The sequence below is a fragment of the Malurus melanocephalus genome, unplaced genomic scaffold (assembly GCF_030028575.1).
Source record: "Malurus melanocephalus ecotype Western Australia unplaced genomic scaffold, MMel_1.1 scaffold_149, whole genome shotgun sequence".
In the NCBI taxonomy this organism is placed as follows: domain Eukaryota; kingdom Metazoa; phylum Chordata; class Aves; order Passeriformes; family Maluridae; genus Malurus; species Malurus melanocephalus.
Genome location: NW_026623381.1, coordinates 1,305,919 through 1,329,894, shown reverse-complemented (window position 1 = coordinate 1,329,894; position 23,976 = coordinate 1,305,919). Strand labels below are relative to the sequence as shown.

Sequence of the window (23,976 nt, the reverse complement as noted above, 5' to 3'; positions counted from 1 at the left end):
CCCACCGGGCCGGGGGGCTGGAGGGGGTCACCCCACACCTCTGGGGCCGCGAGCAAGAGACAGACTCCCGCTCATCCCCAAATATATATATATATAAAATTATAAATGAGACCACCCCCTCCTTTTTTAAAGTATATATAAAGAATACAAGAAGCAAGGACGGAGCCGGCAGAGCCTCCCCCACCCCGCGGGGCACTCGCCACCTTTACGGGCAGCGGGGCCGCTGCGTGTCCCCCACCCCGGCATGGGACGGCGCCAGGGTCGGATGCTCCGGGGGGGCTTCTCCTCTCCGCCCCSTCCCCAGGAACAGTCAGGGGAGCCACGCCTGCCACGGACGGCTCCGGGGGGACCCCTCCCCACTTTGCTCCCCGGGGAACCCGTCCCGCCGCCGGGAAGGACCGTGGGGTGGCCCGGGCCGATGGCCCCAGCGAGACTTTGGGACGTCCGTAACTTAAACTTAAAAAAAAAAAAAAAAAAAAAAAAAAAAAAAAAAAAAAAAAAAAAAAAAAAAAAAAAAGGCAAAAAAAAAAAAAAAAGCGGTGGAATGTAAATACGGTGCAAAATGTATATGAATTATTTATTTGTGAACCCTGAGGGCGTATTTGTGTAAGTGATTCTTGTCAGTCTGTATCCCGGGGCCGGCCCGGCCGGGCGGGGGGCGCGGGGGGGGCTCGGGGCGCCGCGGCCGCTCCCGCTCCCCCCTTTTTTAAATGTGGAAATAAAACTTCTTTACAAACAAACGGGTCTCGTCTCCGCCGGCCCCTTCTTCCCCTCCCGCTTGTTTGCTCTGGCGGAGCGGCCGCCGCCGAGGGAACGGGAAAAGCAAAGAGGAGTTTTCCCACCTCCCATGGCAGGGTGCCCCCGGTTCCCGGGGCGTTCTCGGTGTCCCCCCGGGGCGTTCTCGGTGTCCCCCCCGGGGCCCGGCCCCAGTGCCGGCATGCGGGACCGGTCGCGGGGCCGCCGGCGAGAGCGGGGGGACCGGAGCGCTGCCGCCCGGCGCGGAGATGGCCGCGACTCCGGTGAATTAATAACGCTAATCTTAAGTGTATAATTGCCTAAGTGCTTTAAATGATCGCTTTGGAAAATGGATTGTTTCCACCCTTTAAAAGTGTCGCTCATCTGGCCGCGGCCAGCGGGCCCGGCAGCTGGTGCCCGGGACAGCCGGGCAGCGGCTCTCCGGCTCCGGGAGCCGACAGATGGGCTGCGGGTCCCCCCGGCCCCGGCAGCTCCCCCCGGCCGTCTGCGGAGCCCCCCCGGCACCCACCGGCCCCCGAGATCCCCCTGCCCGGCTCTCCGGGTCCCAGCTCGGTGCTGTCCGTCCCGGGAGCTTTGCCCCGGCACCCCCGAGCCCCGCGGGGAGGGCGATTGTGGCTCGGCCAAATGCGCAGCCACGCCTGGGGGCGAGAGCCCCCGGCCTTTGTAGACGGTGCTGGTCCTTTGCATGTGAATGGGGGAGTTTGGTAAATCCCCGGGCCTCGGCTGGGCGAGGAGGAGGAGGAGGAGGAGGAGGAGGAAGGGGGGGCGCTCCCAGCTCGGGGTTAATGAAGTGGGAAAGGAGTCTTTCAGAGAGGCCTGCAAACAACCCCCTCCCCGGGCAACAACCCCCGTCCCAAATCCTACATGGATTGACTTAAACCCAGGGGATAAGTGCTTTAAATTAATCTCATTGAATAAGAATGAGGCCAAACAAAACTCTTTAAAATCATATTAAAAATCTATCAAAGGACAACTTGCAGTGGGTGTGCTTTTCATTTTGTGAGCGCAAAGGCAAGGAGCATACAGCAACCTTCCTCCCATTTACACAGCAGGAATGTGAATCAAAGACATTCTCTAATATTTAATTGTCCTTGTAGCCGTGGCAGATTCCTCCTCTTACATTAATGAAATACAAGGCTTCGTAACACGTTTGTAATTGCAATATTTAAATTTGCCATTTCACATCTGGAAGGAGTTGGAAACACCCCTGTACCAGCAGGTCTGAGCCAGCAYCACCACACAGTGCCAGGGTCTGGTTTGTGTTTCGAGGATGGTGGGAGAGAGCAGGACAGAGTTCTGAGGAAATCTCTGCTCTGGGAAGGGGGCACAGCAGTGCCAGGGGTGGTGGGAAGGAAAGAGAGCAGAGGRGAGGTGAGGGCTGGAGCTGTCACTGCCAGCGAGATCTCAGCTTTGAGATAAATCAGTTTGGGGAAGACACCACAGGCTCCAGTCAGAGCAGTGCCACATGAACAGCATCATGCGTGCAGAGGGATCTCAGCAGCCTCAGAACCTGCTGAAGGACCAACCCCATCTGCAGCCTGTGTGCAGGGACTGAGATGGGAGCCTGTGCCCCACCAGAGCTGGCCCTGCCCCTACAGCAGCCCTGGAAATGTTTCCAGAGGATGGGCACGATCCTGGCAAGGCCTCAGGGTTGGGACAGGCTGTGCTGGGTTGAATTCTATGGAGCAAAAAAAGGGATTTAAGAAGCAGCAGTCCCAGCAGGGAACCCTTTGGAGCACTGCACCAGTTCTGCTCCATGGATTTCTCCCAGGGCAGAGTCCACCAGACAAAGCTGCTGCTGCTGCTTGGGCTCTGTCAGCACCCGGCTCTGCATCCAGAGAGYGCTGTGGGTGTGCCAGAACCAAACACAGCCCTGGATCTCAAGTCCTTCTAGGCTTTTACCCAGCTTGAGGCCACCTTCCTCCCTCCTGACAGCTTCACAYCCTCAGAACGGACACAGAACAAAAACTGCCCTGCTGCTCACACCAGCACGCACAAAGTCATTGAAACCAGAATTGTCTCCAGCTGAGATATTCCATGGCTTCATCCAAACACCAAACAGAACCATGTCAGAATGGAAAGCCCAGAGCACTCACTTTTCCTGCCCTCTCCCCAGGTTTAGGGAGCAAACAAGTTGTAAACAGGGAGGTTCTGCTGCTTCCTACCCTGCTCAGTTTGGGTGCTTCTCTGCAGTCTGGTGTCTGCTCCAGACCCTGAAGTGGGTGTTTAATGGTGACCCCACCCCAAGGCGACCTTCTTGCTTTTTCCTAATCCAAAGCATTGCAGAGTGAACTGAAGATGCTCCAGCTGCAGAGGGGAGGAGGATGTGAGTTCCTGCTACAGCTAAAGGACACGGAGCCAGAAGAGAGCTGAGAAAACGCCAAGAGAATCTCCTGTAAGAGCAGGGTGTGAGAGCAGGGGAGGTAAACCCAGCTCAGCCCAGCTCTGACTCCCAGGCAGCTTTACAGAAGTTACACAGTGCCACATTTCCACACCAAACACAGGGGCTGCAGGGCACTGAGGCCCCTGCCCTCCACCACAATCAGACAGGCAAACCTGACCAAAGCCAAAAACAAAGCTGCAGTTCCACCAACACTGCCAAACCCAGCTCCCCTCCCCTGCCAAATGTGCAGGCAGCTCCCACCCAGCCAAAACCCCTCCAGGCCACACCACGTACCTCAGAGCAAGAGGGGACAAATTCAGGAGCAGCTCAGGGCAATCCACCTGTTCCACACACAGGAATCCAGTCACCCCCAGAATTTGGATGCTCAAAGAATTTGGGAAGCTCCTCACACACAACACCCCAGCCCTGCTGCTGCAGGTGGTGGAGATGAAACTCTACAGCAGCTCAGAGCTCCAGGCACCACACCCTGCCTCACCTGAATGAGGGCATGATTTGAGTAAAATCAACTCCAAACCTACCAGGTTCTTCCTGAATTGAGTGGTGCACAAGGGTAAAGCCAGCTCAGAGCTCATCTGGAGCTGCCCAAATGTAAATAAGAGCAGAATTTGACTCCTGCCCATACAGCCACAATTCAAACATATTTTGCTCATCGGCCTTCAAGTTTATTAGGAGCAAACTCTGCCTAACTTCAGGTGCATGTGCATTTCTTTTAACACTTTCTTATTCAACAATCTCCTCCTCTCCCTTTCCCTAATCACACAAATCCACCACTATCTGCTAAAGATGATGAAGCTGAAAGAAAAAGGCACTCCATGATTTTTAAAAATCACTTTATTCATCAAAACCATCTGTAATGTTTTATGCCCAGTTAATACAGGCAGCAATGAGATTTCCTGATGTCTCTCACCTATGTGCAGTTGGCCTTTATTCCCATTATTATAAATTTGCCAATACTCCCTATTAATTCCTATGTGACAGTCAGCCAGGAGAAGGTCATGTATTTTCCCCTCATGCACAAGATCATTCCCAAACTTACACTCTCTGCATCACTCTGAGTCATTTCCATCCTCAGGGGTTTCTTTTCTGTTTAAGCTGACATTTGCCTTAAACCTGATTGCTCTTCCAAATAGTTCTCATAACAAAATCAGGTGGGCTTTGTTGTTATTTTATTTTGATCTAATAAATGCTTGTAACTTCATTCTCACTGCAGAATCGTGGTTAATTTGATACTGGAGCCTTTTTATCATCTTTCAGAAGTGTTCMAAAAAGTATTGCAGTGAAATCTGAGTGTTTGGTAATTGCCTGGGAGGAAATAAAAATTCTGGTTCTCAAAAGTTACCTTCACTTCAGAAATTAACTACTTTGGGGCTGATTGCTTCTCTCCTACAATCCTTTGTATGACTCACTACAGCCCAAAGTAGGTGCCCTCAATTCTGCATTTACAAGGCTTCATTTTCATCTGTTTATACTCCTTTTTCAGTACTTTTTTCCTTCTGACGTCTGAAATTGCCACCATTTGAGCACTTTCTGCTGCTGCATTAAACATGCCTGGCTTAGGTCACGGGTGGGCTGCTCTTSCTCATCCCTTTCCTCGAGGATGACACGAACAAGGAGCAGAAATTTGTGTTTTGGCAGAGTTTGCACTGTTTTCCCCTATTGTGTTCTAGGAGGGGCTGGAAGGAGMAGAGGGAGGAGCATGGGGAGGGAGGTGGAAGGAGCTGGGAGAGTTGGAAAATCTCCTGCAGGCTTTGGGGGCACTTCTCCACTCCAAGGGGATTTTGGGTTTCATTTTCAATGGTGAACAAGAGCCCATTTCAGCACATTTGGGACCATCCTGCATCGCTTTTCCCAGTGTCCCAATTCTCTGATAAGAACAAGGATGGCAAAGAAGTGAAATCCATTAGCWCCAAACAGGCCCAGACAAGGCAGAGAACCCCAAAGGCTGGGTCACTCCTGGCAAGTGTTTGCAAGAGCCTGCAAAGCCTTTAATGTTCAGAGAGGTGAGACATCTCATCCACCCTGTGTGTTACATAATCAGGGATGACAACATGCTGCAGGCAAGGAGAAGTTGGGAGAGTGAAGGATTCCTCACCAGCTCCTTCCCCCAGTGATGTTTGCTCCTGAACATGAAGTTTTGTGCCCATGAGCTGTGCCCCAAAGGGACCSTGTGTCACCCCACTGAAGAGTTCTCCACAATGGTGTCACTGGCAACCCTACAGGGGACAATTCTGACTGACAGGGACTGGGGACAGAGCTGGGCACAGAGGACAGGAGAGGAGGTGGCAGCAACGTGGCTTCATCACCTGGGACAGGAGCAKAAGTGGGCCCTTTATGGTGATGCCTTAGGATTTTTCATTTCTGTATTTTCATACGTCTGTATTCTTGTACTTCTCTAGTACAGCACTAAAACTMYCATTCTCCCATCTTTAGACAAAACAATCCCTCTCTGAGCCTGAATCCAAGGACACCTCAGAGCCCCAAAATATGGAAACAGCAGCAAGTTGGGGGGAAGCAAGTTTGGGGTGGTGACATTATCACCTGTAAAGATCACTGGAGAATTAAGACCCAATATGTTAAGATGGCAGAACTTATAAAAGGTGAAGATCCCGTGACTCAGGGTCCATTTTGGGTGTAGCCTCAGGAGGAGGATTTTGTCTGCCCTAATGTACCAGGGGGCCTGTTAGGCCTGGATTAAAGTTGTCTGTTCCCATTCTCTTAACTTTGTCTGRCCTCTATTTCAGATCAGCCTGATTGATAAGGCATCAATGGTGTCAGGRGACAGGGCAGCGTCCCCTCCCCGCTGTGCTCCTGGGACACCTCCCCTGCCATGTTTATCTGGCTGGAAACAGCAAGTGAAGGCATTGGGGAGTGTTTCTACAGCTCCTTAAACACAAAAGCACCTTCTGTCTGCCCACTCTGATCTCACTTTTACRTTGCACAGACATCACGTTTCTCTGAAAATCATATTTAACCTTTTTTTTATTTTTCTTGCTAAAAACCACCTTAGAAACTCGGCGCATCTTCAGGAGGCCACATTTAATTGCAGCAGTACATCAGGACACACCTAAATTCCATTCCATTTGGACCTATGGAACGAAGGGGAGGAGGCCAAGATCCCCAGGATCCCTCCCACACTTGCCTGATAAATGGAAAYGCTCCTCAGTCCATTTGGCAGGTCACCCCGACCCCCGGCTGAGGCACTCAAGCAGCTTTCACAGCCAACCACTGCAAGGCCCTGGCTTATGTTGGAATCTGCTGCTCGCCAGCTTTGCTCAGCTTTCTCTTCTTCTTCTTCCTGACCTTGGCTCCTCCGGTGTCCATCCCGCTGGAATATTCGGAGCGCAGCATCTCAGCGAGCCGGCGTTTGCCGTGGGTCTTCTTCAGCAGCTCAGACCTGGGCAGAGGGAARAGCAAAGGAATTCAGATCCTGACAGATCCTGGATTTGAAATTCTGTCTCAAGCAAAATTAGATATTGTTGTGACAGATTTTCACAAAGGTGGCAAAGTATCGCAGCGTTTTTAAAAGCAACGCCTTTGTTCTGTACAAATGCTCTCGTGGGCATTTGAAGGCTGGTGAATTAGGTGATACAGCAGTTTGAAAATAATAATAAAAATTTAAAAAAAAATTAAAAAAAAAACCAAAACAACAACAACAGCTCACCTAACAGCCTAATGACATCGAAAAATGGAAACATTTTATAAATCCAGAGCCTGAAAAAACAACCGCCTCCCAAACAAACAAGGGAAAAATTAAAATGTCCCAAGCCCAACAGACTCTTTTCTTGCAGTGTCCTGCAGCCATCACATGAACCTCACAGCCTCCCTCTCCCGAGTGGCTTTTGCAAGGGTAGCTGCGTTTTGCCTGGCCACCAAACTCCAACATGGATGTCCCTGCAGCCCTAAAGTGCCAGCTATAAATATAAAAMCCCACTCAGCATTTTCCACCATGAGTTCTGCCACTGTCCCGCTCTATAACCTTGGGCAAATCTCATCCTTGTTGCTATCACCCTCAGTTATTTAAAATGCAATCTCCTGGGTGCAGCACCCATCATTCCCAACCTCATTCCCACAGTTCTGGGCACAATGAGGTGTCCACAGCTATTGTTGTTGGCACATCCCACTTTCTTCTTTATCATCACAGAATCACAGACTGGTTTGGGTTAGAAGGGACCCTAAAGATCATCTCATTCCTTTCACTAGACCAGGTCCAACCTGGCCTTCAACACCTCCAAGGTGCACATCTCTACACAAGTTCTAGTAAGGACCTGTACCACATCTCAAATATTTTCAGAAAAACAGAAGAGAAATTTGTCTGTCCCTCTGAACATGAGGGATTTAAACACCAGCCCCACACCCACACCAGCGTGCTTTGGGGACAACAGAGCAGCCCTAAAGGTGACACCTCAAAGCACTGTCTCCAAATCCCTTCAGGTGTCCAAAACAAACGCTGGGGATTGAAGAAAAGGAAGAATTTCTGKCTGCAGCAATGGATCAATGCATTCAACAGGCCAAACACACAGGGAGAACAGGGGAAGGGAATTCTCGTATTTCCCTTCCCCATTTCCACACCTTGTGCAGGTGTAGCCTCTGCTCAGCCCCCTCCACCAGCGGGTGAAGTTTCTATTTGACACTTTAATAGTTTTCTCCAAGCACTGACTACAGTAATTCCAGGGTTACCAAGCAACAGACCAGTTTAACAACAGGGAACTATCTGCTGTGAAAGGACAAGGAATCCACCGGTAGCTGCGGGGCTGAGCTGCAGCTCAGCAGGGAGGTTGTCCAACACTTTATTATCAATCAGGTAAAATCGCTGCCCAATTAGTAAATCAATACTCCCCGCAGAGGTGATCAGCTGTACTCAGAAAAGCAGGGATGCAGGGAAAAGGGAGCTTTCTCCCTCTAACCCGGGGCCACAAAAATCAATGGAGTTGTGCTGTGGAACCTATGCTCATCACCCAGAGAAGAAAAGCAGCTGTCAAGGCCCTGTTTAACCACGAGATGGAAGAGCTGCAGGCAGGAGCACCAGCCCCAGCCTGCATGACAGCACACCAGGAAACTGCAYCAGGTCACTGAGCCCTGAGTTCTGCTGGTAAAGCTGCAAATTCCCCTCTCTGCTCAACTGGGGATAGTCTCTGGCTCTGCCAGAGCAGTGAGGTAACCACAGGGCACCTTTCCTCACCACTGTCATGAGAAAAAGGCCAGGAGAATAGAGCAAGACTTTAACACTCACCCCTAAGCACCCTTGGGCAAGGTATTTAATCTCTTTGGCCTCCATGTGCATTCTCCCACCTCCCTGTGTTTTCCCTGGTGCTGGAGTCTGGTGGGATGTTAATTTGAGGGAGCTGTGTGGTTATATCATGGCAAAAAGCTTCACAGAAAGGCTGTGAATGCAAAATTGCATCTGCAACACAGACAGAACCCATGTTCCCATCACTGCAGAAACACGTGGATTATCAGCACCTCTTGCTGTGATCTCATGTCTCGGTATCACGGTATATTGAGACAGAGGAAGGAATAAAAGACTCAGGTTTAGAGCTGCTTGTGCACATCTGCAATGAAGTTGCAACCTCACAAAAGCTGGTACCAAGGACCTCAGCAGAGAGACAATAACGAAACAGAGGAACTGTCCCCAGCTGACTTTGTTATCTCCTGAAAGGCTGGAAAAGACCAGGCCAGAGACAAAGTTTTAAAAACAAAAAAAAAAAAAGAGTATCTACTCTCCTCCAGAAAACTGGAATTTTGTTCACTCATTAAACATGAGGACCTTGTGAATCTTTTTAAATACATCACTAAATGATGAAAAGGCAGGAGAGGAACATCTGGAAGAAAAGAGTAAAATCCAGTGAAGGAAAGAGTAAAATCCTTCTTTCCTCTGCTCCAGTCTCCTTCCACATCCAYCTGCAGGCTACTCCCAGCACACTGCTGCCCTTCCCCACTCGGGAGCCACAGGGCTCTTAGGGATGCTGGTGATGCCCAAACCTCCATCTCTGAGGAAATCTGAATTATTTGATCTGGACTCCTTCTCCTGGGTGTTGTCTGCTGGCTCAGAAGATGTCTCTGCTCATCTTTTCACCCCAGTGSTGAGCGAGCTCGTTCTTAGGGTGTCTCCTCACCTGGTTGGCACTGCTGCCTTTGTCTTGCTGAGTGAGATGCTGCTGCAATGCAGTGCCSAGGTGCAGTGACCTTTAACCAAATCCCAGCATCTGCAGCATCCAAAGGCTCCCAAGCTGCTCCAGCTGAGGAAGGAGCAGGATGAAGTTCTGATGCACAGTCCCAGAACTCACGGCGTGCCTTTGGAGGAGACACGAGGAGCCCGTGCCATTTATCAGAAAACATTTCAACGTGGATTGCACCATCAATCTGCCTGACAGCACCTCCAACAGCTCCTTGACACSGTGCCAGCAGCAGAGCTGGGTTACCTCTGGGCCAAGGCTGCTGCAACACCTGCTTTTCCTACTCAGGGTGTTGGATGAACCATCTGCAGCCAATGCAACCCTGGTTGGGTTGGGTTTGCTGCTGTTGTTTGTGCAGAGTGGGGGCAAGAAATCCATCAGCAATCCTACACTGCTCTCGACAGGTCAACAGATGGCCCAGGTCCTCTGCTCCCAGCTGATGCAGACGCTTGAGAAGATCGAGGAAAATTATTACCCAGGCAGAATGAGCACCAAGCCTGTTCCAGAACACTCAGGGCAGGGTGGTCTCCAGCAACAGCAAAGCCCACCTTGCACTGCTCAAGTCAAATGTGTTTCAGCTACACAGAAACCCCAGTCTCACTTTCATTGCTATCCCTTGGTCTCCACCCTATGGAAAAGGGACAAAAGTAGCACTGGGAGGCCTTGAACCTCCCAGGACTCTTGCTTCTGTCAGAGCCTTTACCCATTTTGAGGACAGAATGTATTTCAGCTAGAGAGAGATGATAATTTTTGGTGCACAGCCCAGCACAGAGGTTTTTCCAGCACTRGTAACTTGCTCAGATGGAGCAAAGGCTCTGTGCTGCAGCCACAGTGGAACAGGACAGTATTAAAGGTCACAATCAGATGGATTTTACAGCTATAAAACTTTAATTTTTAACAGGACTTCTAACATCATGATGTGGAAACCAGGACTCACCTGTGTCCCTGAACTGCTTTAATGAAGAGTGATGGGATGTTTCCATGTCTCTTACTCTCATTTTTGGCTCCATTTGCCCATGCTCTTACCTGAGCTCCAGCTTGGCTTTCTCGAACAGACTGCCCAAACCAAGTGAAATTCCCAGTGGGCACAATTCCAAACTTGAATTTTGACTAATTAAGTGATATTAAGAAAGCTCTAAATGTGCACATAAAAACTGGCAGGCAAAGTGCTTCTAATGATGAGACAAYTGCTGTGCAGGGAGGCCCAGCTGCAGCCTTGAGTCACGAGCCCTGCATCAGTCTTTCCAAAATTGTCAGTGCCAAGATGTTCAAAAGTGGAACCAAGGATTTGAGGTGGGAGAGAAGGTAAAAGGCCACGAGTTTACACCCAAAGGAAACTGCTGGCCTGGCCTTGTGGAGGACACAGGGCTACAAGGGCTGTTTCCCAGGAGTTGTCTAATTCTATCTGAGCATGCTGAAAGTGAATTAACACAATGATCCTGCAGCCAAAGCCTTCAGGCCATGCACTGGGATAATGATGTACATCAGTGCTCTCAAATAGAAACACCCTGGACACCTTTTCCTGATTTTAATTAAGGGTTGGACTTAAACTCTGAAGCACGAGGGGGTTTTGCCTTAGTTTTTATATCAYTTTTTGCACATGCTGTAGCAATTCTTACTCTCATACGTAAATTCAATCTTTCTGAGCATCTCTTGGATCAGAGAATGCTGTAGCAGGGAGTTCCACAGAATCAGCTGAGCTAAACATTCACCTCTTTCTTTGTAATGGTTTGAATTCAMAACCAAGGCAAATGAAGTTGCAACTCCTCAYTGCARTGAAACCCTTTGGGRGCMCACACTGGCCTTCCTGAGTTCAAAAGCAAAGCACAACCTCAGATTCCYAGGAAAGGCCACTGATCCAGGATGYRAAAGCCYGAGCAGGGATGCACGCTGGAATGGCAGTGGGTCTTTACATTTGCATTGTGAAGGAGYCAAAAGACAAGTCTATCTGGCCTGTCAGCCACTTCCTCAGCACTCTGCGCCTCCACAGTGAACCAAGGCCAGCTAATCCCTCAATGCAAGGGATCAGCTTCCTTGCCTYTACCCTGCAGTCAGAGCAGGAGCCCAGACACTTACTAAGCTGATGTACTGTAATTCAATATACAGTATCTGGTTCATGTGCTCGTCTCTCACCTAAACACAGCACTGCAACTTTCAAAAAAAAAACATCGCGAGCAATTATTTTTCCATCTTCAGATCGGGTTTTGCAAGATCCACTGCAGCTAAGGGGACAGCTGGTTTGCACARAGAGCTTTGAAAAATACATGGAAATTTTGCATGGGCATTGAGGAGAGAGCTGCTCCCACCTTTCAGCACTGAAGCATCACACACCTGGCTGCTCTCTCTCACTGTTTCACCCTCCCCGAGCTCTCCAAGGAGGCGAGAAGCACAAAAGGAGACTTCAAAAGAAATGAAAAGTTTTCTTTGTCCTCTTAAGGAAACATTTAATGATTGCCTTTACCCCACTCTCAACCTGGAGTGCCTGCTCTTTATTCTCCAGGCAGGTGCTGAGAGATGAGGCTTTAGTGAGCAGCCTGATTAAAAACAAGTATCGGATGTTGGGAGACAATGTGTAATACGACAACCAACACTCACAGCACCATGTGAGAAATATCATTAAAAAGATTGCTCTGKGACTGTGCTGTTATAATTTCAAGCCTTGCATTTTACAACTAGAAACCATTTGTCTTCTAAATGGCAGGCTAAGTTTTGCTTTCTGTTTTGTCAGTGGGAAATCAAAAGCAATTTTCTAAGTTAATAGCACTATCTTGGATTTATGCAAGTAGAGACAGAATTTGAATCTAAATTCACTTTCTCTAAACTATCCTATAAATACTAATACATCCCCTCTCTCTCTTTATTTATTTATTTTATTAAGCACACACACAGAGAGCTGATGAGAAGTGAGTCTCACAGGCAGGAACAATTGTTGCACACCCCAACTCTGGCTATTTTTTGCAGGGTCTTAACTTTCCAGATGCTCCCGGATTTGAAATCTGGAGTTGAGCCGTGACAGAGCTGTGCAAAGTCTGCCCACTTTCCTTGAGCTGTAATTATATGATCCACGTGCAAATGAGCTCTCAGATCACTCTCAGACCATTTGTTCCAACACCTCCACATCCCCCAACCCCACACGTYCTGCGTGTAAATACCTACTGTATCCCGAGCTTGTCTGTGCAATAATGGGATGAAGACTTGGGGAGGAGGAAYCCCCGACTAAAAGAGGTTTGTAACAAGGGAAAAAGTAGCTCTAACAGAGTAGCAACATCACAGGAACAGAGAGAGGCATTGTTACGGGCCAAGTAATCCTGTGACACGCTACTGTCAGTCATAGCTTGACACCCTGCTGGGCCAGCAAGACATCAAAGCCCACCCCATACCATCTTACATGCTCTTTATCAGCTAATCAGGCTATTCTTCCCGAAATAAAGCTCCGTTAAATCCCCTGCTCACAGGGGCATTCCCATCCTGTTGCCCATCTGCTGAGGAGGGTCAGCTGGAGCAGGAGGCAGAGCAGTGGCCTGTCCCTGGTGGCTTCTGAAAGCAGGACAATGCAGGCTCCAACTTTYTATTTTAAAATCCCTTCCCCTTGCATTTTTTTCTTTTCACAAGATAGGTGCATGTGCAAGGAAAGTGCCCAGGCGTGGAACAATTATGTGGATTAGTGCTTTAATTGCATGGCTAAGGTTTGCTAACCTACATGGAAAGAGTCACAACTGATGCTGATAAAGAAAAAATATTTTCCTGCTTTGAATTATTGCAGTGATTTTACCTGAAAGGCAGAGGTTTGTGTTCTGCCACTGCACTAGGGAAGAGAGCATGTCCTTCACACTGTGATCTCCAAAGAGAGGGTTATCTGTCCTGGGGAACCAGCTCAGATGTACTGAGCACCTTCAGCTCCTTTCCAAGCACAGAAAGGGCTCAGGRCTCCTCCAGCACCACCAGRGAGTTTCCAATTCCTTACACAGAAYAGGAGTACCCAGAGCAGCCCTGTGCATAGATAGGGATAGAGGTGCAACTCTGGGTTTGCTCTCCCTTCCTTGGAGAGATCCCACAGAATTGCATTTAACAGAACTACTTTGTAAAAGGATCATGATCTGCTTTTTGATTCACACTCGATTCCTGGAGCACAGCACACCACAGCATATCACCCAGTGTTCCTTGGCTCAGGAACATCAGGCTGACCTACCTTTTTGGCCTTGGTTTGGTTTTCTTCTTTGAGCCTGCAGCTGGAAGGGCAGTCAGGTTCTGGGGGGCATCTCTCAGCCCAAAGCTCTTGGCCACATGACCCAGGTGGAGAGATTTGATGTGGAAGATGTGCTTGAGGTTCTTGGGATAGGTGGTATAGGCACAAAGGAATGACTGCAGTGCTGAGGGGAAGAAAAAAAACACCCAGTGAATTCTGTTTGCTGCTGCATTTACATATATATGTATATATATATACACACTTAAAGATTCAGCTGTTCCAGCTGACAGGACATTGGGCTGCCCCTTTGGGACACCTTCTGGTCAGCAGCTGGCAGAAAAGGTTGGCATGTTGAAAATCTGTGAAGGTTGCATAGTACTGGTACAAYCCCAAAAGGGGAAAGTTGGTGCTGGGGAGGTGTCAGGAACTGAAATAAAGYTCCACCAAACCGCACTGGGTTTGACTCCAGCAAGGCTGCCCCTACAGCCACAAAAAGTGATGTTTGTAGAGTCTCTCAAGTGTCATTGACACTGAGTGGCAGCAGAATGGGAACAGAGATGCAGGGACCAAGAAWGAGAAGCATGGAGATGGCACAGGAGGACTCCTCTGATATTAGAGTCCCAGTAGTCCATGCATTTTTCACCAGTTACCAGCTAGTCCCTTATAAATATCTGAGAGCCGGATGGATTTCCTGACTCATCAGCACACTGAGAACAGAGCTCACCTTCTCAAAAGGGAAAAATAATAGAACTGTGTGCAAATTTCCCTTCCCATCTTTATATTCCTGTAATGCCCTTCCCTCAGGGCTCATTGCTCTAAAGACAATCATCCACTAATATGAGCGCTACCTCTGCTCCTCGGAATGTTAGCTACACCCGGGCTGGCCCCTGCTCTGGGAATAGAGGGACTTCAGCAGGGAAACTCACAAAATGCCTCCTTTCAATCCCCTGCTGCTTCTCTGCTGGTAAAACCTCCCATGTCCCCCCAGCCCTCAGTCCAAACCACTGGCTGGATCTTTCTCTCCCTCTCTTTTCCAACAGCAGCCGCCTCTAAACTCTCACCTCTCCTGCCCTTGCCCGTTGAGCCACTGGACCAGCAAGTTTGCCCACAGCTTATGTCTAATCTCTTGGCAGCAGCCGGAGATTGGAGTTTATGAACAGTAATAAAAATGTCATTTTAGCAGATCAGCTCCTGGAAGGACCCAGGGAATCCATCAAAGCTCTGTTTACTGAGCAAAGCGAACTCCTTTTCCCAATCGATGAGAAGAAAAGATTGAGTTTTTTGCACCTTCTTCCCAATTTCACAATGCTGCTCTTTTAGAGGCTTCTGAGCACCCAGAGACCTGTGTTTTCCCAAAAAAGAGAATGCTAAATTCCAAATACTGTCTCAGTGTCTCGTCTGAAGGCCATCCTACTGAGGGCTTATAAACCAGCTCAAATGCTCTCAAAAACCCCACTCTGCTGCTTTTTTTTTTCATAAAGTTATTGGTCAAATTCACMTATGAGGAGGTGTAACTCTTCAAAGGGAACAATAGGAACTTGCTCCCACTTTGAATTCAGTCCCCTTGGAGCTAATATAGCTGTCTGCCTCACAGCACTGGAAATGGCTGATACTAAAGATCCTGTTATTATGAAGGCTGAGAGGAAAAGATGCTGGGAAGAACTCCCCAGATCAGAGTTAGAGAATCAAGGTGTCAAAGGCTCCCCTCTTCCCAAAGTCCTGACAGACATCTGCCAGCTCCAGCTTTGAGTCAGAGCACACAAGACCAGGGAGAGCTGCAAGGCACTAACCCAGAGCTGAACTGAGAACCTGGCTGGACCTGCAGGTCAAAACCCCAGCTCAGGAAACTGCCTCACCTCCGAGCAGCTCAGAGCTGAGATGTTCATTACAGCACCCATGAGACTGAAATGAAGACCTTTTTGGATGTGATTCTTCTTAAAATCTTTACTGTCAGGTCTTTAGACCTCTCAGTGTTGCCAGAGCCATGTTTTCTGGCTTTTATGTGCAATTAGAGTGGCCAGATACTGAAAGCTTTATTGKTTTTTTTTTTCTTTAAAGTTGAAATTCTTTTATGATTTTGTGATCCAAGAGACAGAGCTTTAYGAAAACAACTCACAAAGACTGGTAACAGTGCTGGTCAGGCCATAACTCATGTAAAGGGTTCCCCATCTTGATGCCACAGGAACAAACTGCCAGAGCTGTTGAGAGTTTTTGCCACAACACAAGTCTAAGGTAAGGTGTACTGGCTTGGAGTGGGATTTGGACTTGTGCTCATGGAAGACAAGAGGATTTAGATTGGTCCTTTGCATCTTTGCATCCCTGTTTTTCTACAGAAAATTTCAGTGTTGAAAGTCAATGGAAAAAAGAAARACCCAGCGTGTTCTAGGTATGATGGAGGTTAGATGGGTTGGTTTGTTGTTATTTTAAACAAGGRACAAGAGGGTAATGAGGTATCAAAGGGAGACTGGTGACACAAACTGGCAGCCAGCTCCCAGCACTACCCCAGGGCACAGCTGGATGAACTGGGAGGCACTGCCAGGGCAGGTGAGAGCAGGAGGGAAGGATGCACCAAAACCACCACAGACATGAGCATCGTGTCACAGCTCCTGTGACTCTGCTGTCCCTTTGCACACTGGGGATTGAAAGGAGGAGGCAAAATGCTCCACTGCTGGCTGTAAACCTGGGAAACGAGGAGCAGGAATGCAGGGTTTGCTGCCTTACCCTCTCTGGAACTCCAGGGGCACAAAGGATCACCCTCCTGAGCTCTGTTTGTCCCCACAGCTCTGAAATGAAGCACCTATCACTGTGCAAGCCTTGGGATGAGCATCCTCTGCTTCCCAAAAGGGGCTCCACTCTTGATGAGGTTCATCCTTCAGGTAGCAGGGCCCAGCCAGCCCCCTCCTCYCACCCATCTCACTGCTGATCAGTCAATCAAGTTTGAAGGGCAGCACCTTCCCTGAACCATTTGATTTGAGCCTGAAAAACACGGGACCCAGAGCCAGAAGGGGAGAGCGGGCAGGGAGCCACTCGCCTTTTGAAAGCAGGCTGCAGTGCAAACACTGCTTATTAACATTGACTARGTCAGAAAACGGGGAAAAACAGAAAAAGAGAGAGAAACAAATGCATCTCTGGCACAGTTTCCAATTGATTGTCTGCCATGAAAGCAAAAGCCAGCTGCCATGTTAATTATTCATGATGCCTGGCTCAGAGGGGAGGAAGAGGGGGCTTATGGAAGCCACTCAGCAGTGGAAAATTTGCATATGTAGATAGCAGAGTTGGAAAAAGAGGTGGAGTGCTCCTTTACAAGATAAATGGGATGCACAACATTTCAGCATTTCCTGATGTATTTTTTGTGCTTCTCTTCTGTGGCTAAAGGAGTTATTCATGCTGAGGTCAGCAACAAGTGTGTGTGGGTGGGTGTGTGCACAGTGACACCGTGCAGAGAGRAGCCAGAGAGGTTTTCTAGGTGTGACCAGAGTTATTCCCTGCTTGTTCCTGCCACAGGCATTTCAGGTGAGAAGTTTGCATGGGGTACAAGAAATCCCACGGTACAAGAAATCATCCCATCCGTGCAGAATGAAGGATTACAATCATGTCAGTGCTTTGAGATTGTGGGWTTAAAAGAGCAGCTTTAAAAGTAATTACCCCACACACCTGAAAATGGGTGCAAGCTGCTTCTGTAGCGAGTCCAACACTTTCACTGCAGGAGGAAGGTGTTTCAAAACTCCAAGGAACTGAAATCAGCTCTGCAGCTGCTGGAGGTGGGGTGAGATTGCAGCCCAGGGATGTGCAGTGGCAGGGGGGAGAGCAAAGAGTGAAACTGCAGAATTTCAATTCTTTGCCCCTCAATACAGCCAYGCTTCTTTAAAAGTATGCAGAATAATTTGGGGTAAGCAGGTAGTCACAGGAGGTGCTCTGCTTGCTCTGCTGTGTCATCAGCTAAGAAATGAGCACAACTTTCAGGAAAAACAGCACCTTTGACCCCTTGAACAATCACTTCTCAAAATTCCACATAATTTTCAAGCTGAACTTTTATCTTGGACTGGAGAACAGCCTTCCCTTCTCCAGTTTCTCCAGATATTGTACAGCTCAAAGGGCAATYTCCCCATCTGGTTTTGGACCCCTCAGAAGGTGAATTCAGAAGTTGAGCACCTGTCCCACACCTGTATGCACATGCACACAGCAGGTACACAGAATAGGAAACAGAAATGATGCAGACCATTAAAATTCACCTCACCAGGACCCCTTCAACTGGAAATGCTGCAAAGCTAAAATAAAAGGACTTCTACACGAGCTTAGAGAGCAGGACCTGGCTCACAGAAATGAGGCAAAAATGAAAACAATCAGGAAGGAGATGTGGGAAGACAAGATTCAAAAAAAGGCTCAAGTCCTAAATATTGTAAGCAAGAATGGCATAAAGCAAGCCATTTGGCTCTTGCATAAAGAGTTTGGATTTTGTGGACTTGTGTCAATTAATTCATAGCCAAATTCCAAGTTATTGCCTAGAAGCTCTGGGGCCTGACTTCCCCCAGTGCCTACAATGCACCACCTTTGTGGCTTCTCTCAGGAGACAGTTTAGTTTCTTTTCCTACCACATCCCCAGCAAATTTTTAATCTTTCTCCCAAATCTGTCTTCCTCTGGATTTTCCAAACTGAGAGGAAGAAGAGTCTCTCACAATGCTCAGTGACAACAGCTGTGAATTCTGCTTGGGAAAGCTGGCAGATCAAATCCCAGATTTACACAGCTACAATTATTAAATCCATCCCTTTTTGAGTTGTTGCCCCCTCTCTCATTTATCTCCCATCCCACACAACAAACTCCAGCCCAAGATCCTTTCCTGGTCAGAGCTGCTCCCAGTGCATCCTGTCTTTCAGGCTTCAATTCACCCCTGGTGTGAATTGAAGGAATCTGACAGGAACTGCAGCAGGATGTGGCGGAGAAAGTCACCCATCCCCTTCCCAGCACAACACAACCCATTCGCTCCTGTGATTGGGTCACAGCCCTTGGATATGAATCCCACTGAAAGCCAAGATTAAATCTCATTTGCACCTAATACGGGAACGCCAGAAATTACCATTTAATATCACCACAAAGCCTTCTGGGCCCTCCTCAACCCCCTGCAGAGCCCAACGGCCCCAAAATGTTTCTTCCAGGCCTTTTCCCTGATGCTCTGCCCCAGAAGAAAACCTCAGCAGCACAATCAGAACCTTTGTGGGATAAGTGGAAGGAAAAACACTGACCTTTCTTTGCCCAACGGACGGTCCCCTCGCTGGAGTGGACGTGATTTTCAAATTTTGTCTGCAGGACTGTGGCCCTCTCCCGGACTTCCTGAGGGTTCTTGCCACGGGATTTCTACCAGGGAGGCGGGAGGATTAGAGGAAAGAGAGAATTTGAGTCAGGAATAATGAAGCAGTTTACAATAGATTTAATAACAGTAAAATCACACAGCAACTACCCAGGGGCCAACAAAGGTAATCCTCTCAATATTACTAGAGGAAAAAAAAAAATCCAGATAAAGATGTTAAAGTCAGAGCAGCCAGTGAGCGCCGTGTGGTGGGGAGAACAAATCAGTTTTAATTTTGTGTTTTCTAACATCTATCACGTATCTTTTTCCCTTGCTTTTTTTCCTCTTTCCATTTTTTTTTTTGCTTCCAGGTTCAATAGGCCAGATTCCATTGCTTATTTCCATTGGAATTATTCGGGATAACTCCCCCCAGACCCTATACCAACAGGTTCAGAGTGATGCTGAAAGTTCCCCTGTGCACTTCCCCAAAAAACCCAGAGCAGGAGATCCATGGGATCCACATTCACCCCCAAGCTCCAGAGAAGAGACCAAATTCATCATCTGTGAACAAAAGCAGCCAAATGAGCTTCCCATKAATTCCATCATGGATTTCTCCATGAAGTTTTCTCATTGTCAACAAGTCCTGTTTAACTGGAACTGCCATCTCTTGGCTCCTCTAGAGCAGGACAAGCCCCTCGCACCAAAGGCACGACAGAATAAACTTCCTCAGGCCAAAAGGGCAATTTTGCACGTGTTCCAGCTTTCCTGGGATCAGACTGTAGGATGCAGCTCAGGAAATGGAAACAAACATTCCTGGGAGCAAGCTGTTACTGGGAGGAGAAGAGAGGCTCTCTCCTCTCTGAGGGATCTGGGCAGAGAAAGGAAATGAGGACCAGAAAGTGGATTTTTGATGGGAAGTTGACAGCAAAGTGCAAAGCCAAGCATCCATGGATGTGCACCTCTCCCAGAAAAGGGCCTCAGCTCTCCAGTGCTCTCAGACAGGAACCAGCATCCAAGTGTGAGAGTGCCAGATCCAGGGCAGCAACCTGCTACTGGTCAGGGCTGCTGGAATACAAACACCCAGCTGCTGGGATTCTGGAGCAGGCTGTGCCAAGGCAGCATCCTGTTGTTCTGCTCTGGCAGCTCTGCATGCTAATGCTGCAAACCCCTCTCTCCTCTGCACTGCTRCCAGTCCAGAGGAGCCACATCCCAGTGACACCACAAACCCCAGGGATCAGGGGAGCTGCTGACACCTGACACAGGATGTTCCAGATGTGCCACTCTGGACCCAACAGCAAATGTGCCCAGAGACACATGGTCCAAATGCCCTCTCTGGAGCTCAGATCCCACAGCTTCCAGCCACTGGGTTACTCCTCACCAAAGCAAACCCACCTGGGGCTGGAGCTCCTGCTTGCTCACTGCCTGGACTCACTGTCCACCTGCATCTCCAAAGACAACCTGGCTATTCTAACATAGGATTTCTGGTCTGTGCTGTTGCTGTCTCCCAATCCACTCCAGAAAGGTTCACAACCCATCTCACACCACTGCATCATTTAGGTTGGAAAAGGCCTCCAGGATGATTGAGCTCAGTCTTTGACTCATCATCACTTTGCCGGCCAAACCACGTCCAGTTTCTCCTGAGCACCTCCAGGGATGATGACTCCACCACCTCCCTGGGCAGCCCATTCCAGTTCCTGACCACTCCTGCAGTGAAGAAATTCTTCCAACCTGAGCCTCCCCTGGCACAGCTTGAGGCTGTGTCCTCTCCTCCGGTCCTTGTTCCCTGGGAGCAGATCCCAACCCTCACCTGGCTGCCCTCTTCTGTCTGGGAGTTCTCCTCCCTGAATCTCCTTTTCTCCAGGCTCAGTCACCCTCAGAATCCTCACATGATTCACTCTCTGGACCMTTCCCCAGCTCTGCTGCCCTTCCCTATTCACTCCTTTCAGTTTGATTTCACTGTCCCTGTCCATCAGTTGGGACCATCCCCAGCCCAGGAGCTTCTGCAGAGGTTTCATGACCCCAAGTGGAGCTGCCTCCCTGAAGTGGCCACTCCTTGCCATCACCACCAAGTTTCCACTGCCGTGAAACACAAAACTTTCTGGCCCCGCCTGCTCCTCCCGGCCCCCAGCACTTTTCTTTTGTTAAGCCTCCTGGCAGCACCAAGTGTCACCTTCCCAGCGCTTTTTAATATGAATGTGAAATTAGTGAGGTTTGCCCTTTCCCCTGGCGGACAGAATCCTCTGTTATTAAAAAGTAAAGCACTTTAATAATGAAAACTTTTTCTCTTTTTCCTGTGTTTTAACTGTTTAAAATTAATGAGAAGGGCATAACGGTTGTCAAAGCGATATTGAAAGCCGGGTAGCCAGGACCGAATAAGCACGAAAATCCCTCCAGAGTGTTAAATAAACAGTGCTTCAGCCCCCTCTGAATCCCTGTGTTGGTTATTGTATACATTCTGTAACAGCACTCAGAATAGATCTGAGCACCGGGGAGGCAGAAAGGTTTCAGAATTCCAATAAAGGCCTCAAATTAAAGACAGCCTGGTGCGAATTCCAGGAGAAAATTAAAGAGACCTCAAGCTTAAGTGACAGGTGACTTGCTTCTGTGTCACAACTGTCAGGGGATTTAGTGATAATATGGCAATATATTACAAAGGACTTTTCTTATTCCCCCCTTTAGGTTTCAAAATGAGGCATCTCTTCTTGCTGGTGCTGGGGGAAAAAAAAAAAAAAAAAAAAAAGTAAGACAAAAATGAGGGATAAAAAAACTAGGTGCATAATTTCCAAAGTGTGAGGTCAGTCCAAGAGATATAAATAAAAAAAAAAAAGCAAATGGCAGGAAACATAATGTCCTCAGAAAACAGCTTCTCCCCTCCTCCCATCTCYACCTTGTCTTTTATCCCCTTCAGACCCTTGAGACAGATCTCATTTTAAAACTGCACCCTAATGGGCATGAAATAAACCTGTGTTTGATTCCTGTCTTCTAGAGAGATTCATCTAAAAAACAATAAAAAAAAAAAACCAAAAAAAAACCCAACCCCACCCCAATAAAATCTAAATTTAAAACTGACTCAGAGGCAAACTGTGAAAACTAAACCCACCCATGATGGAGTGTGTGGACAGATCAAATAAACCAATGCTACTGGAAGGGCATGGAAACCATTCCACATGCTTTACTCACACAAACAAGCTTTAATCCTGGTTTGGTTGAGCAGGACAATTAATTTGAGACCTTACACATTTTTCCAAGGCCCCAAAGATAAAAGTCTACCCCAGAGGTTTCCTTGATCTGCTCCCCACCTGAATTTGCTCCATCTGTTAAATAAATAGCACCACTGTCCTCATGGAGAACAGTGGGACAGGAGAACTTTTTCTACCTTGTGATTCCTGAAAAGCCTGTCCTGGCAGATCCCAATATTTATAAATATTGTGGACAATATTTATAAACTAAAAGAAGAAATGCATGGGAAAAAAAAGTCGGGATGCAACGTTGTTTAAACAGTTTGAGACATCAGGGGAACTCCCAAAAATGCCAACTCCACCAGGAAAAGACACATGTATTTCTGTCAGAAGAAGGAAACTTCCAGTGATAAAAATGGCAGGTTTTAGGTTTGAGGGGYTGGGATAAGTACTGAAAACTTCTGATTTCATTAAGAGAATACGATAATGAAAAGAAAAAAATATTGAAATACAGTAAGACTAGACTGAGGTAGAAAAGTTTCGTTCTTAAAACAGGAAAGAAACCAGAGAAAAAAAAAGAAAAAGATGGGGAAAACCCACCAAAAAGCCTGGCTGTAACATCTCCTGCTTCCATTATACTTCAAAACAAAATGAAGGATTTTGTTTTAATAACAACTTTTTACTAACCTCCACACACCTTCTCTAGAACTCACCAAGTCCCCCTTGCCCCCCTCCATAAAAGTTGAAAGATCAAATTTATTCTCTTTGTAGGCAGGTGAACATTCACACGCCCAGACATAGCCACATATATATTTCATATACCTAAATATAAAATATACATTTTACAGGCACTTCAGCTCGCTCCCTGGCTGCACACAGAAGCCCAAAAAATACATGTTCCAACGTGGTACTTATAATGGACTTGAGTTGAGGCAATGAGAACTGAAGAGCATCATAATGAGGTTCCTGTGTGAGATACACATGGCTCAGAGCACGGAGAGCAGAGCAGCAGAGCTGAACCTCCCTCCAATGCCAGAATCCCAACGGGATCAGGCTCCTCCTGACACCTCCCCAAATCCTCTCTGTCCCATGAAATGTCCCACTGTGTTCCCAGCTTGCTGTACTGTCCACGTGGCAAATTTAAGGAGTTTAATAGAGATGAACCCTCCTGAAAGCTTGGGAAATGATCCTGCAGCTCCTGAGCTGACCACTCAGAGCCTCCATGGCAATATAAAACATGGAGCTAACAAACAGAATGAACCCTTAATTGCATTTAATACATTTCTCAAGTAATTCCTGAAGGAAGGAGTCTGTTTCATATTGACAGAAATGCTGTAATTTCATCCCCATTAAATGGGGGTGAAAAAAACCCCCATTTTTCCCATGAGGAGAAACTTTATCCTTATTCTTAAGTCCCAATCCTTTCAGTTTGAATCCCACAAAAACTRTTTATTCTGTATTTCTAAGTTCCTGCAGGAGATTAAAACCATCCCACAGCCACAGTGGAAGTACCTCAGCTTCAGTGAAGTCAACAGCAAAATCCCACTTGCTTTGATGTCAGAGGGAAAAGAGGAATTTAATCCCACCTTTGAAAGCAAAAGGAACCAAGTCCTTCTGTGCAAGYTCCTCTTGGAACATGGCAGGGCCTGGCCAGCAGCACTGCTGAGCCAAACCAGGGCAACAGCTCCTTTCAAAGAGGGGCTGGACTTAAAGCTTTGTGCCAGTAAAGGGAGAAAGACAAAACAAGAGTATTGAAAAAATTCTGTGCTTAAATTTGTAGAGCATTTGACAATTTGAAAGTATGGTAGAAATACCAATTTAATCAGTTCTGGTAGCAAACAGGCTTGGTTAGCTTTTTGTTGCTAAAAAGGCATTTTCTCCTGTGACTTTTCAAAACTTAAATCATTGTTTTCTAGAAGAAACTATGTTCTCTTTTTTGCCCACTTGCTATGAAATAACATTTATCCCCCAGTCTGGAACAGAGAATATTCTG

General features: G+C 47.7%; 1 protein-coding gene across 1 annotated transcript in view; it reads right to left on the bottom strand.

Annotated features, from left to right (window-relative positions):
- Nucleotides 1-3,974: 3,974 nt before the first annotated feature.
- Nucleotides 3,975-23,976, bottom strand: part of DDX31 (DEAD-box helicase 31) — a 44,545-nt gene continuing 24,543 nt past the window's right edge. The window contains exons 17-19 of the mRNA XM_057371577.1: nucleotides 18,761-18,872; nucleotides 13,523-13,703; nucleotides 3,975-6,554 (exon numbers count right to left, since the gene is read on the bottom strand). Coding sequence (XP_057227560.1) covers nucleotides 6,401-6,554; nucleotides 13,523-13,703; nucleotides 18,761-18,872 — 447 coding nt within the window. The 3' untranslated portion in view covers nucleotides 3,975-6,400. The remainder of the gene's footprint in view (nucleotides 6,555-13,522; nucleotides 13,704-18,760; nucleotides 18,873-23,976) is intronic.